The sequence below is a fragment of the Otolemur garnettii genome, unplaced genomic scaffold (assembly GCF_000181295.1).
Source record: "Otolemur garnettii isolate 467f Iridium unplaced genomic scaffold, OtoGar3 scaffold00066, whole genome shotgun sequence".
In the NCBI taxonomy this organism is placed as follows: Eukaryota; Metazoa; Chordata; class Mammalia; order Primates; family Galagidae; genus Otolemur; species Otolemur garnettii.
The window spans coordinates 3455874-3471744 of NW_003852461.1; the positions used below are offsets into that span (position 1 = coordinate 3455874).

At 48.7% G+C, this 15871-nt stretch overlaps 1 protein-coding gene across 1 annotated transcript in view; it reads right to left on the minus strand.

Moving 5' to 3' along the window:
* Positions 1–15871, minus strand: part of PLPP3 (phospholipid phosphatase 3) — an 88708-nt gene that overhangs the window by 12482 nt on the left and 60355 nt on the right. The window contains exons 3-5 of the mRNA XM_003793120.3: positions 15186–15466; positions 14745–14802; positions 1431–1607 (exon numbers count right to left, since the gene is read on the minus strand). Of these exons, the coding sequence (XP_003793168.1) occupies positions 1431–1607; positions 14745–14802; positions 15186–15466 (516 nt within the window). The remainder of the gene's footprint in view (positions 1–1430; positions 1608–14744; positions 14803–15185; positions 15467–15871) is intronic.

A 15871-nucleotide genomic window follows, 5' to 3' on the forward strand; every position in this document is an offset into this window, starting at 1 on the left:
GAGGAGAGGGGGAGAGGCAGGGAGGAGAGGGGGAGAGGCAGGAGGAGAGGGACAGAGGCAGGAGGAGAGGGACAGAGGTAGGGAGGAGAGGGGGAGAGGCAGAGAGGAGAGGGGGAGAGGTAGGGAGGAGAGGGGGAGACGCAGGGAGGAGAGGGACAGAGGTAGGGAGGAGAGAGGGAGAGGCAGGGAGGAGAGGGGCTGAGGCAGAGACAGAGACAGGGAGGAGAGGGGCTGAGGCAGAGGCAGGGAGGAGAGGGGCACAGGCCAGGAGGAGAGGGGGAGAGGTAGGGAGGAGAGGGGCAGAGGCAGGAGGAGAGGCAGGGAGGAGAGGGGCTGAGGCAGAGGCAGGGAGGAGAGGGGCACAGGCCAGGAGGAGAGGGGGAGAGGTAGGGAGGAGAGGGGCAGAGGCAGAGGCCGGGAGGGGAGGGGCAGAGGCAGGAGGAGAGGGGGAGAGGCAGGCAGAAACCAGGAAAGGATAAGAAGCTGGTTTAGATCCTCCATTGTTCCTAATTCTTACTGTGAATGAACAAGGATAACACTAACAAGAGTCTGCTCTGCGTGTGTGGCACTTACACATGCAGCCCTTGGTTATTGTGTAGTGAGGTGGGATTCCTGCTGTTCTGGGGTGAGCTCCTCTGAGGGGGGCCCAGGAAGGCACAATGGATCAAACTAGGTTCTCCGGTCACGTCTGCTGATTAAGCCCCCCAGAGTTTTAGCAGGAAGGAAAACAGAGCGTACTGATGAAGATGCAGAGAGGAAGACTGCCTTGTCCCACCTTTACCAGGAGAGTCAGGGATGAAGTGTGCAAGGCTAACCCATCCGTGCAGGCGAGTCAGCACACCCCAAGTTCATCTAGGCATCTCTGTGATCTGACCTACGAGGCCTTCAGAGTGGGGGAGGGCTCAGGGGTCAGGAGGCGCCCTCTTCTCCAGCCAACACTGAGTTTGGGTCTGGTCGAGTCACCCCAAGGTCACGGAGGTTAGGGGAGATATTTCTCAAAAAGCTGAGCAATTCTGCTGCACAGTGAGTGCTCACCACGTGGCACGCACGGGAGTCAGGGGACTTAGATTGCTACTGTGGCGACATGTGACCCTGGGCGAGTTTCTTCCCCAAATTTCCTCATCTACAGCAGAAGCAAGCTGGCTAGTATCTAAGATCTCCCCGACTGCCACGTCCTGTGGGCCCACACTTTCCGAGTTCACAGGGAAGATTCACAGAACCTCCGGATTGAAACTCACAGACTGGAAAGCAGCAGGAATTATTATCCCCAACTTACTGGACGTGGCCTAGGGCAGGGCGGCTCTTCAGACGCCGAGCAGAGACTGGGGAACCAGCTCCCTTGGCTTTTGTCACTGAGCTGGAAACATTTAACAAGCAACAAGCAACAGCTCCAGGCCCTGCGTGCACACTGGGGACCAGATTCCACTTACCACACAGCAGGCCACCAGGGCTCCTTGGGCAAATCCTGCCAGGACATCGCTGGGATGGTGCTTGTGGTCCGACACGCGGGACAGTCCCGTGTAGAAGGCCATCATGATCAAAGTGAACTGCAGGAGGGGCCGGAGCAGGCGGGCACCTCGCCAGGTGAAGCGGGCCTGCAGGTAGAGCTGGAGGGCGGAGAGAAAAGCAGACACTGAGTGACCCCCATGCACGGGCACTCAGGCTCTGGGTGGACACACGCTGCATTCCTGTTAGTGGAGCCCTCTGGACCCCAGGCAACGTGTTGTAGACACAGCGTTCAATTTGGACATGACCTTAAGCCTGTTATTTAAATGCAGCCTTACTTTTCAGACTAAAAAAAATAGCTTATGTAGGGAGGTAAACGTGGGGAGAGCTGGGCAAGACAATACCTATAACTGGCCATCCCACACTGCATAGCACGCAGTAGGCGCTTCATAAATGCTACTTTTCCTTTTATCTTCTCCTTGATGTAAGCTAATTACAGAATGATCACCGGGTTTAGTAAAGGTTTCTTTTATCCAGTTGATGGCAACTCACATAACAACCCAGTGAAACAGAGGTGTGTTTCAGTAGGGATTATGGCTACACAATCCCTGTACTAGCCGTCTCTCGGCATCGGCACGGAAATCAAATATCCCCAAATAAGAACAAGTTATTATGAGATTCGCAAAGAGATGTTCCTGTTTCAAAAGAAGGACAAGTTCCTAAGTTATTGCCTGGAACTGTGGATTTCGAATTCGAATATAAGGAAACACATAAACCAGCCCAACAATGGCACAGAACTTTCAAACAGAGGTTGACTGACAGATGAACTGGGTGGGGTTGAGGAGCAACCTGCAGAAAAATGGGCGGGGGGGAACCACCTCTGGCCGAAGCAAAGAAGTTGGATGACGTCAGCTGGGCATTGTCCCCTCCGAGTTATCTTGCCGCAGTTTCCTTTCTAACCTCTGGGCACAAGCTACGTCCCAGGTTCCTGTGGGAACTTGGGAAGTGAGGGGGGAAGAGGCAGGGAGACAAGACGGACTTCCAACTACAAATCAAAGGGCCGGAGAGCAGAGGGCAGGGGGCTGATGGCCTAAAGATAGACCCAGGCAGGGGCAAAGGCGTGACTTTGGCCTTCCTGAGACCAATGGACACCTAGTTTTTGGTAGTGAGGAAAGAGCAAGCCAGCGGTCAGTCTGGAGGAGACAGAGAGTGGACGACCTCAGAGTCACTGCAAGCCGCAGTGAAGTGCCTGGGACGGATTCTGCAACCTCTCAGAAAACTACGTACAGTAGACCCTCTGTAAGGGGACCACCAAGGGACTGTGACAAACTGGTCCCAGGAACCAGGCCTCCTGTACTGACACATCTGTCCATGTGGTAAACGTCCAGTCTATGAAAATTAGGTCAGATCAAGGAGGTGGCCAATGTGGAGAGGTGGTCAGCTAGGAAGGTTCTGCTGTATTTCTATTTTTTATTTTTATTTTTTTTTGAGACAGCCTCACTTTACCACCCTCCATAGAGTGCTATGGCATCACAGCTTACAGCAACCTCAAACTCTTGGGCTCAAGTGATTCTCTTGTCTCAGCCTCCTGAGTACAGGAGGTACCTGCCACAACACCCAGCTATTTTTATTTATGTGTTTATTTATGAGACAGAGTAAATAAAAATTCCTGTAGGAGTACTACAGGAACCTGCCACAACACTCAGCTATTTTTATTTATTTATGAGACAGAGACTCACTTTGTCCCCCTTGGTAGAGTGCTATGGCGTCACAGCTCACAGCAACATCAAACTCTTTGGCTTAAGCGATTCTCTTGCCTCAGCCTCCTTGGTAGCTGGGACTGCAGGTGCCTGCCACAATGCCCAGCTATTTTTTGTTGCAATTTTTATTGCTGTTTTAGCTCGCCAGGGCCAGATTCGGAAACGCCACCCTTGGCATATGGGGCTGGCACCCTACCCACTGAGCCACAGGTGCCACCTCACCCAGCTATTTTTAGAAGCAAGGTCTCGCTCTTGCTCAGGCTGGTCTCAAACCTGTGAGCTCAGGCAATCCACCTGCCTTGGCCTCCTAGAGTGGTAGGATTACAGGAGTGAGCCACCGTGCCTGGCCCTGGTTCTGCTGTATTTCAAAAAAGCTAGGTGCAGAAAATAGCAGCAACTTTATAATCATTTTGAAAGTATATAAACGTATTACTGGAAAATCTAAAATTAACAAAAAACTGCTAAGAGACTGCATTGATGTTGTCAGCTGCTAAATAAGTAATACAAACCAACTGTTTTTCCATCTATAAATAATAACCGGTTTAAAAATCTAAAAGAAGAGATAAGATCATCATAATAGCAATTATGATTAAATAAATAATAATTAACCTAGCAAGAACTGCATGGGGCCTCTATGAAGTAAGAGACATAAAAGACCATTTGGATAAGAAAGAAAGCTAGAATTTTTATTTATAAGAACACTCAACTTTTAAACTCAGAAGTTGATTCCTAAATTCAAATGGATTCCCATGGACATTTAAAAAGGTTCCATTACAAAAGAAAAGGGATACTTAACTTAAATCCTAAAAATGAATGGGCGTTTTGCTGGAGTTAAGGGGACATTAAGGAGGGTGTCTATTCCAGGCAGAGGGATGGCTTGGGGGCCTGCCACCAAAGTTCTCAAGAACTTCCAATAATCCAGGATAACTGGAAAAGAGAGTATATGGAAGTGATGAGAAATAGGGCTGCAGAGTCTAGCAAGGGCCCAGTTCATGAAGGGCCGTGGGTGTCAAATGAACTTGGCCTTTATTCAGTAGGCCAATCTTTGCCCAAACAGATTCCATGGAATTGTGTCATTTAAAAGAAGATTTGTGAATGCGCTATACTAAATGCTCATTTTTGTCATTCTTAATGCTTATTACTAAAGGCTCTGAGAAGTCCCACAGGGAAAAAGACTCAATTGACTTTTAATCACTATTTTCACAGAACACCTACCAACTGAATCACAATTGGAGAGTGTTACTGTAAGCAATGGTGAAAAATTAACTGGTTTTAAGTAAGGCGCTGAGGACTATAAAAAATCTGGACGTCTTTTAAGGGCTCACAGCAAGCGCGGTTCACTAGAGGCAACACCAAATTCAGTAAATCTAAACCTAGGCCAGCGCGGTGGCTCACGCCTACAATCCCAACACTCTCCAGAAGGCTGAGACAGGTGGATTGCTTGAGCTCAGGAGTTTGAGACTAGCCTCAGCAAGAGTGAGATCTCATCTCTACTACAAATAGAAAAAATATCCAGCCAGGCATTGTGGCAGGTAACTATGGTCCCAGCTCCTCAGGAGGCCGAGGCAAGAGGACCCCAAAAGTCTGAGGCTGCTGTGTACTATGATGCCATGGCACTCAAGCCCGGGCAACAGAGTAAGACTCTGTCTAAATAAATAAATAAATAAATTCACAGGCTAAAGGACACTCCCTCATTTCTATGGAAATGACCTGCCAGTGGAATCTGCAATGACGTATAGAAAGGCCCCTTCCTTTTGGGAATGGGGGATGGAGATGCTGCTGGTCTATCTCCAACTTAACTCAAGTCTTTAAGACAATGGCAAGTTCAAGGAACATGCACTCATCCATTTGCAGTGTGCCCACAATGGTTGGGTTCCCTCCGGCTGTCCTTGGCAGTGGACAGGGATGGGGTGGATAACAGAAAGAGAGCATTTTTTTGTTTGTTTGTTTCTTTTGCAGTTTTTGGCAGGGGCTGGGTTTGAACCCGCCACCTCCAGCATATGGGGCTGGCGCCCTACTCCTTTGAGCCACAGGCGCCGCCCCAAGAGGGCAGGTTTTAATCAGAAAAACTTCAGTGCGCCTCAGTTTCTCACACACAAAGTAGGGCAACAACTACTACCTCACAGGCTGTGTATGGGCTGGTTTGGTTGATGACATAGATTAGGAAGATGGCACAACATTCTACTCAATCAATAGGTTGATTTTATTCTTTCACCACTTTTCTTAATTTGGATCTCCTGGGCCCACGATTTTCCCTCTTCTCCCATGGCAGGCTCTAAGAAAATGCTTGCTACGAATCCTCCAACCCTTTCCCTGCCCCCTGCGTGCAGACTTTAGGTCGCTGCTCTTGGAAACCAGGGTGGGGCAGAGGAAGGGTGGGTTTCCCACCGGACAAGCCCAGCATCTCCCTTCACTGACTCAGATACTTATGGCTGGAGCTCAATAAAAGAGAAAAATAAATACGGGAGAGGAACTTGAGGAGAGAGGAAGAGACCCGTCATCAGAATAGCTCCAGGAAGGGAGGCAGCGAGTGCTTATGAATGAGCAGGGAGCAGGCGAGTATGGGAGGCTATGGGAAAAGAATTCCTTCAGGAGGCAGCCAGACATGGAATCGCAGTGAGCAGATGCCAGCTTGCTCCCAGCCACCCACTAGCAACTATCCTGTTTCTGGGGAACAGCTCCAGGGCAGCGCTGGTGTCCACAGCTGCGGATCTAGGGCAGCTATTTGCTTCTTTTTATTATTTTTTATTATTTTGAAACAGAGCCTCAGGCTGTCACTCTGGGTAGAGTGCTGTGGTGTCATAGCTCACAGCAACTTCCAACTCTTGGGCTCAAGTGGTCCTCTTGCCTCAGTTTTTCTATTTTTAGTAGAGACGGAGCCCTGCTTTTGCTCAGGATGGTCTTGAACTCATAAGCTCAGGCAATCCTCCTGCCTCGGCCTCCTGGAATATGAGGATTATAGGCGTGAGCCACTGCACCTGGCCTAGGGCAGTGATTTTCAACCAGTGTGCTGTGAGAGGATCTTAGGTATACCACAAAATTCTTAAAGATGATTAATTACTTTTAAAAGAAGTTCAAAGCATAGTTAAGCATATTTTTTTCAAAATTTTTTGAGCAACATAATTTAAGTGTGTTATAGAAGTATAGGTTCAAATGTGCCATGATATAAAAAGAAAAAGTCAAAAAACACCGATCTAGGGCAAAGTAGTGCAATAGTAAAGTGCATTTGGGGGCGAGGCAGCCCGGATTCCCTTCCTGCCCACCCCACTTACTAGTGTGTGGTCGTTTACCATCTCTAAAGCCCCAGTGTCCTTATCTGTAAAATAGATAGAACCTTATCTTCTCAGCTTGTCAGGTCAAAGGAGGCAGGCCACAAGGGAAGGACAAGCGCTCAAGGCACTCTTTAGAAATCTAGGTTCCCTTTTGCCTTGGTAAATGACTGTGGATTTCACCCAAACAAGTAAGTTACTGAAGAATGAAATTGCACAATGATCTTCCACCCAGCAGCTACATCTGATTTGTGAAGTTGGTGGCCACAGGCTTTGAGGTTGATCAAAAGATCCAATAACCCTCTGCCCCACACCAATCTCACCACTTTCACCAATTCAGAGCTCCCATTCAATTGAGCTGCTCCAGGCCAGAGGTTTGGGCCTCCTTAGGTTCACAAAGTACTATCTGGAGCCATGGGGGAATAATTAACTCTGGAGGTTCCATTCTTTCCCACTCCACAGGGGTGCGCATACCTTACTCAGGTTATGAGGTGCCAGGCTCCTATCCTGGACCCAGGAGCCTTTCCCAGAAGGAGAAACCTGCAGGGACTTCAGCCAAGTTTGGGGCACCCTGAGAAATGTGCTTAGGGAACCAGTGAGCAGAGCTGGACCAGGCCAGAAAGCCCAAAGCACCTTGAGCTCACACAGCCTGCTGCTGACATCCTGTTCAATCTGTGTTCACTACCCCGTCTGGGCTGGACAGTCAACCCTGGGAGTCCACTTCCCAAGCATCATTGCGACACTGCAGAAAGCGTCTGGTGTGCAGTCACACAGCTAGACTGGGACCTTTCTCATAGTGCTACATGTCAACACATGGCCCCAGACTAGTCTCTGCCCCTCTCAAGTTTTGTTTTTTCATATATAACATAAAGATATTAAAAAATATATATATATCTATTATGTTCAAGACTATGAAAGACACAGATATAAATAAGCTCCTACACTAGAGGAGAATATAATCTTTTTTTTTCTTGAGACAGAGCCTCAAGCTGTCGCCCTGGGTAGAGTGCTATGGCATCACGCTCACAGCAACCTCCAACTCCTGGGCTCAAGCGAGTCTCCTGCCTCCACCTCCCAGGTAGCTGGGACCACAGGTACCCGCCACAACGCCTGGTTATTTTTTGGTTGCAGCCATCATTGTTGTTTGGTGGGCCCAGGCTGGATTCGAACCCGCCACCTTAGGTGTATGTGGCTGGCACCTTAGCCACTTGAGCCACAGGCGCCGAGCCAGAGAATATAATCTTTAAGTCTTTTTCTCGTACAAAAGATTTTGTACAAGGTTTTACTTCCAGTTGCTCAAACAGAGCTGTTGACTGGACGTGCTGAAGGTTACAATAGAGCAGCATATGTGGCCTCCCCTCATCAAAGTCCCTGGCCCATGGTGCTCACTCCCTAAGTAGAGTTCTCTTCTTCCTAGTCCCAGCTTCTAAACTAGGGTCCTGTGGAATTCCAACAAAGCCTCCTTAGAAAGGTCTGCCTGCATGCCAGCAAGTTCCTCTGGTCTGAACCAGCAGCCTCAGATGTGTGTGTGAGTCGCCCTCCCGTTCTTGCTGAGTCATTTGAGTCTTATTACATGATTTGCATACTGGGGGAACAGGTCTGCTCTATCCTCTCACTTCATTGCCATTGCTCGTGGGATAGCTCTGCTGAGAGTGAAAAGGAGGCTTTTGTCCTTCCTCCGTCCTGGCCTACCCGTCCAGATTCCTGTCATCCACAGGGAGAAACTTTCTCCCCTCTCTAATCTCCTCTTTGGCTCCCACTTGGCTCCGGTTTAAGCGCCTGGTGGCTCACCAACACGGTGGACAATCAGAATTTCTCTCTGGAAAGCTGCTCAATGACTTTCTAAATGAAAGGATTTCTGGTTGACTTTTCTCCTCCCATAGAAGAAAATCCAATCTTGTCTTCTGCCACGGGGAGGAAAGAAAATCACCACCCGTTCTAGATAGGATACCAAGTGGCTTTAGATTACATCACCTGTAATTGTCAAAATAATCCCATTACATGGACACCAGGGGTCCATGCTACAGATGAAGAAACTGAGGCTGAAAGAGGCCATTTCAGGGGCTCGAAGTGAGAGAGCCGTGATTTACAGTGAGTTTGCTGCTCTGGGTCTGGGCTCAAACCACAGAACCGCCTGGTTTCGGTGGGGGATTACTACTTTACATTTGGTCTTTTCTACTAGACCTCGGACTTTGGAGAAGAGAAGTTGAGTTGAAGGTGCTACACTGAAGGACAGCCAGGCTCTTCTAAGTCACCTGCCACACACTCGACGACACTCCCACGTCTGAATGCAGGTGGACAGCTTTTGTAAGCGAGTGGAAGAATCTCTGACCTGATCTTAAGCCGAGAGGACTCTGTGAAGGGACTCAGTACACCTCATGGTACAGGTGACAGCCACTCTCCCTGTGCTCCACCCCCTCAGGGCATCTCCAAGCAGAGGATGTGGCCAACTGTTTTGTAATGATTTATAAAGTCATGAGCTCTCTTGGCGTCCCCAGGTGCTCACACGGAGCAGAAACAGATGGACATGTGGATGGATGAGTGAGGGAGGGTGGGAGGAAAGCGGAAAACATCTGGTTCAGCAGTTTCTTCCCCTTGGAAACAACAATCTTGTCCTGCAAGGGGTTTCCGCAGATGCTCCGTGGGGATGCCAGACAGCGGGCTCCAGGTGCCAAACATGTGGCACAAAACCTCAGTGACGAACGACACAGCCCGAGAACGCGGCTGCCAGGCTACGGCCACTTCCATATTTCTTGGCACCCAACAGTCCCTCTGACATAGAAACCGTTCTCATGGGACAGCACAGTAAAGACCACAGGAGAATTCAGTAAAGAGGCAGCAGAGATATCCCCCCTCCCCCAGAACCTGAGGGCTCTGATTGGAAAGGAAAGTAACATGGCGTGGCCGTGCAGCGACGTGGCCGTGCAGCGACGTGGCCGTGCAGCGACGTTCCCTCCTGCACTGAATATTCACTGCACACGTAACTAAGTGTTGGCCCTGTGTTGGGAACTGGCTACGGTAGTGAATCAAAAGACAGAAAGTCCCTCCCCCTGGAATTTGTAATTTAGTGGGGGAAAATAAACAAATAAGCAAATAAATGAACATATATGTTAGATGGTGAGAAACAGGGGGCGGATGGAAGTAAGGCTGCGGGGGGAGGGGGGATGTACAGCATTGAGGAGGGGCTGTCATGATAAAGGGGGTGGTCAGAAAAGTGACCCAAAGGTGAGGGGGCAAGGTGCAGATGCCCAGGGGAGAGCACAGCAGCCAAGGAAAGGCCTTCCCAAGAACTTGTTGCTGCGCGGTCTGAGTTGCGACATGAGGAGCTGGGACTCTGGCCCCTGAAGTTCACTTCACGTTCAAGTGTGCCCTCTGCTCCCGCTGCCCACCAGCCATGCCAGGTGCTTGCTCTTCTCCAAGTCACCACCCTCCTTTTCACCAGCACACAGGTGACTGAGGACTCTATGGAGAGCTGTCCCTGGCTTCTGCACGTAACTGCAGGTTAGCTTGGGGGCCACAGTCCTGAGAACCTGGGACAACCTCCACATCCCCTTCCCCCTGCCACGCAATGTACCAGGCTATTATCATCTGCTGCTCCTCTGGGCTGAATTCCCAAGGGCTGTGACCATGCCTTACTAATCCCCATATTCCACCCACCCCCAGCATGGCACTGGTGCCGAAGAGTCACTCACTAAATATTTGCTGAATGCCGGCTGAATACTGAATGCACAGGGGAGCTATTTCAGGGCAGGGCTCAGATCTGATTCATCTCAGTGTCCCCGGAAGACGGCAGAGCACCTGGCACAACAGAGGAAACACGAGGTACTACCGGGATTGGCACCTGTCCTGGTGTTGGTGTCTTACCCATGCAGCTATGTCATCCTCAGTCCCTCACATGGAGGTAGAGGACCAATCCAGATGTGGTCCAGGACTCAGAGGTAGAACGCATACTATGTGCTTATATATGCTATTTTTTCTTAAATTAGACTTTGCATTAATCTCTAACAAGCCTAAACCTCATCTTTAAGCTTCTGTGCCTGGAGATAATTTGGTGTCTGGGGCATGGTTTGTGTAAGCTAACCATTTTGGGAGTGAACCCTAATACAGAGCGCCCTTCAGCTCTAGAAGTGGCCACCACTGAAAGGCCTGGCATGTGGATATGGCTGTGCTTCTGGTCTGCCCTTCTCTTTGAACTTGATGGTAGTGCAGCAGCAGTTTGTCCCTGATGGCTTCCCATCTTTCTTTTCAGCACTTAGAAAGTTCAGACTTCTTTTGAATAGAGCTGTAGAGATTGTGAGATAAATAAACACCACCCAATCCTACTCTTTCATTTGACAGGTGGGGAAAATGGAGTCCAGAGAGGAACAGCAGTAATAACTGTATAGTAGACACCAGCGGCCAGGTGCAGGGGCTCACTCCTGTAATCCCAGCACTCTGGGAGATCACTCCAGCTCCGGAGTTTGAGACCAGCCTGAGCAAGAGCGAGACCCCCATCTCTACTAAAAATAGAAAAATTAGCAGGTATGGTGGTGGGCAGTCCCAGTTATTCAGGAGCTGAGAGGCAGGAGGATCACTTGAGCTCAGGAGTTTGAGGTTGTTGTAAGCTAGGCTAACACCATGGCACTCTAGCCTGGGCAACAGAAAGAGACTTTGTCTAAAAAAAAAACAAAACAAAACAAAAAAAAAACCCCAAACCAAAACAAATTAAAAAAAAAATAAAGAGAAAAGAAAAAAATACACACGATCATCTCCATTTTACAGATGGGTATACTGAGGCTCCAAAGCTAAGTAACCTACTCATGGCTCCATAGCTAGTAATAGACAGGCCAGATTGGATTCAGTATAAAATGGGGGCAATGCTATGCCCAGCTGGCTCCACTGAGATTCTCCCCATGGCTTAAGGGATGCCATGTACAACAGGCTATGTCCACAAAAAGCCCAGAAAGTGGGTTTGACCCACTCTAGCACTTCCTGAAGCCCGATGTCAAGGCGCTGGGGGAGGGTCTGAGGGCTTCGGGCAGGCTGCAGGACTTGCCACCTGCTCTGGTGAGCAGCAAGACTGTCTTTCAGATTTTAGAAAGTTTTACAAAACGGACATTCCGACGGCTGGGATTTCTCTGTAATATCACATAAAAACAAGCCCTGGCCAAGAGCTGCTATCCTCATTTTTATCTCTTATCTTAGAGGTTGTTTTAGGGCAAGATAAACTGAGTGCTAAAAATAGAGCTGTGTATATACATACATATGCTGTGTGTGTGTGTGTGTGTGTACATGTGGGTGTCTGCAAGCTGTGAGTGCTGAATAAGTGTGTGTGGTGTGTGTGCAAGAGTTCCAGAAAGTGCGCGACGTGCATGACAGCACGGTGGCATGAGGGTGTAATAATATGCTCAGAACATGAAGGATTGAGAAGGCACTTCTCTTTGTTCCTGTCCCCCTCTCCTCTCTCCCCTTGTCCTCCCTCCTTTCTTCTCTTCCTTCCTTCCAGCAATCTGATGAATTACACTGTCTCCCTCCCCCAGAGGGATGCAAACAAACCTTCAGTCAAAATCTACTCCTCACCCATCATCCTCGCAGAGATTCTGGCTGTAACCATCCCTGGTGAGGAGGTGACGGTGCAGTTGGTTGGAGAGGGCAGGGGACATCTCATTAAAGCAGAAAGAGAAAGGCGGCCTCCTCTGTGTGAAGTTGAAATTAGGGCCAAGGGGTTACAGTCTGTAAGTTTATCCTGCAGAGGTTTGTTTTTTGTTTGTTTCGGTTTTCCTTTTTTTTTTTTTTTTTTTGTGGTGAAGTACTATAAAAAGAACCTCTAAGGCAGGAGGCCGAGTCGGGTGCATCCCTTCAGCTCTGGAGTCTGAGACCAGCCTGAGCAAGAGTGAGACTCTGTCTCTACTGAAAATAGAAAAAATAGCCAGACATTGTGGTGCACACCTGTAGTCCCGGCTACTTGGGAGGCTGAGGCACGAGGATAGCTGGAGCCCAAGAGTTTGAGGTTGCTGTGAACTGTGATGCCACAGCACTCTACCCAGAGTGTCAGAGACTGTCTCAAAAAAAAACAAAAACAAAAAAAGAAGAGAAAAGAAGGAAAGAAGGAAGGGAGGGAGGGGAGGAGAGGGAAGGGAAGAGGTAGACAAACAACCTATAACAATTATAGGTTATTTGCCTCTTTTTTTTTTTTTTTTTTTTGAGACAGAGCCTCAAGCTGTCCCCCTGGGTAGAGTGCCATGGCATTACAGCTCACAGCAACCTCCAACTCCTGGGCTCAAGCGAGTCTCCTGCCTCCACCTCCCAAGTAGCTGGGACCACAGGCGCCCGCCACAACGCCCGGCTATTTTTTTTGGTTGCAGCCGTCATTATCGTTTGGCGGGTCCGGGCTGGGGATTCGAACCCGCCACCTTAGGTGTATGTGGCTGGCGCCTTAGCCGGTTGAGCTATAGGTGCCGAGCCGGTTATTTGCCTCTTACTGACTGTAGAACTTTAATGACTTAACTTCTTAGATTCAGGTTTGTCTGTTTTTATCCCAAAGTGAGATACTTGAAACACCTCTCACGGTTACTGAGAAGCTAATGTTGTAGCACAGTCTAGATACGGTGCCTGCACACAGAAGCCCCCAAAACTTGTCATCATCGTCACCTTTTGGGCAGCTGTAAAGGGCATGGTGCTCAATGTTGGATTCAAAATAATCTAGTATTTTTTTCTCTCGAAATAAAATGAAGGGACATGGGGAAAAAAATGAACACATACCCAACCTCTCCACACACCTTTACAAAACATTGAAACGACATTTCTAAAATTGGTTCCAGCCCTGGGTAAAATAGACACATGGAGCAGGAACCCAAATATCATTGCTGAATTATCCTTTCTAAGAACAAAACAAAAACAACAACAACAGAAAAGAGGAACAGAGGGAAGTGCTATTCATGAATAAATAAAACCCATGTTTAGTGTTTTTACAGGTTGGAAGCCCGGAGGCCTCCAAACTTGGAAAAGATTCGGAAAAACAAAACCAAACAATTACTCTGTCAGTCTTTCCTCCCTAATTCCTAATTATGTTTTTTTAGATTCGTTGAAATCAAAATGTTCTTTTTCCAAACAGCTTATGCTCCTCTGAGCTGTGTCTGACCTCTCAGCACCTTCTCACTCTGAACGCCATCAAAGCGGCCGAAAGCAGGAAGTGCACTGGCACGGGGACCTCATTCAAGGGGGGAGGCAGAGGGGAGCCCATATTTAACTGATGGAGAAACACAGAGCAGCCCGCGGCCTGCAGGGCAGCTGGAGGGGAGCAGGCCGCTTCACCGCTCTATCCAGGCATCTCCAGGAAATCAGAGCAGACAGGCCGCGGGCAGGGCAACTTGTGAATCACACCACGGTTACATCACCAGCTGCAGGACAACGGACAAGCTGCTGAACCTGGCTGGCCCTTGCTTGGCCTCTCGATTCGAGAAGTGGGGACACAGACGCCACAGCACTGTTACGAGGTCCCATGTCCTCGCGAATGCATAAGTGTTTTGCAAAACTCACAATCACTCTAAATCAGGCGTCCTCAAACTACGGCCTGCGGGCCACATGCAGCCCGCCTAGGACATTTATCCAGCTCACCGGGTGTTTTTCCCGCTGCTGCAGCCGACTTGTCCTGGAGCCCACAGTCCAGCCCAACAATGGTCTGAGGGACAGTGAACTGGCCCCTTGTTTAAAAAGTTTGAGGACCCCTGCAAAGTCTAAACAGTCAGGTACTGACAATCCTCACAGCCCTCTAACCAGGGGAATATGAAGGAAGACGGACTCAGTGAACACGCAAACCATGTGATCAGGAGGGGTGGGTCTGGGCTGCAGTTCTGGGGTGCATATGTAAATTTTGGCAGTTTGCTTAAATTCTCACAGCCGTACTTGGTAACTTTTCCCATAATAGAGATAATATTCCTTCTAAGGTTCCTCTAAGAATCAAGTGAGTTCATGGCTTTTTCCAAAAACAGGGCTTATACCATAAAATGTTAGACAAGCGTCTTCATCACTTCTATCATTTCAAAAAGGAGGCTCAATCCTGACCGAGCAGCCATGGCAAACGCTATTTTTAGATGAAAAATGGGAACTCCCTGGACAGTAAAGTCACCTGTGTTGAGGCCGTGGCAGAGCACGGAATGAGAGCCAACTTTCCTAGCTCACCCTTTTAAGCATTGTACAGGGAAGTCTGTCCCTAACTAGTTTGAGGGCTTTCAGGTTAAACGTTTAAGCTGGGGCTGGACAGCATTTGAATGCAAGGGAAGGTACTTACCACCAAATATAGCATAGTGTACATGGAGAAGGAGGCGTGGCCAGAGAAGAAGGACTTCCTGCAAGAGAAGAGAGGGCCGTGAAAGGGCCATATTCACACCCCTGACACACACTTGTCGTCTGTCTTCCCTCCCTAGACTGTGACCTTGAGAGCAGGCTCTGTGTCTTATTCATTTCTGCATCCTTGGTAGAGCTTTGGACACATGCCTGGAACGTAGCAGGCACCCACGGATTCATGAATAAACAAAAGAAGGAATGACTGAACGGGCTTACTGATGCGGTACTGTAATTATTTATGGACCTCTCTGTCTCCATCACTTGACTGTGAGTTCCTCAAGAACAGGGACTGTGCCTCACTCACCCACCTAAACCAGAGCACGGCTAGTACGTGTTCACTGCCCCACAGTGGTGGCTGCTGTGGCCTCAGGGAGGGGTCTCTCACCTGGCCTCCTGGACCTTGCTGTCATCGCCCCTGCATTTGTAGTTTTGAATGTAGCCATCGGAGCAGTTGATCAGGTTGAAATCAGGGTTGCAGACACTCAAGAAGTGAGGACGCAGGCGGCCGATGGACACTTTGGCGATGTCTGTGAAAGACTGGCTGATGGCACAGCCAAAGAGGAAGCAACCCACTTGCTTATAGAGGGCTGCCACGTAGGGATTCTGAATCGTCGACCGGGACTTCTCCTTCAGGTAATAGATCCGGTAGAATTCGCCCGTGATGATCTGAAAGGAACCGAGCAGGAAATCAGGCAGCGTCGAGACGCACCAACAAAACAGATGCTGTAACGGACATCTAACAACGTGGGAGGACGTTCAGTACTTTAGATTATAATGTGTAAAATCCTAATTTTCTATTTAAGAAGCGTACAGATACACAGGAGCAAAAGAGGAAAGATCAAAAGTGCTAAGAGGATTGTTTTATTTTTTTAAGTCCTCTATGGCCACATAAAACCTTTGTAACAGGAAAAATATACCATTGGATGTATTTTAAGAGAGAAACAAATAAGGATTTAGCTGTCGAAAAAAATAATTAAAAGAATGATGGACATGGTTAAGGGTAACCAGGATGTAAGGGGATTGGAGGGGTCTGAACAAATCTCGGATTCTGGGATTTGGTATAAAGGACTC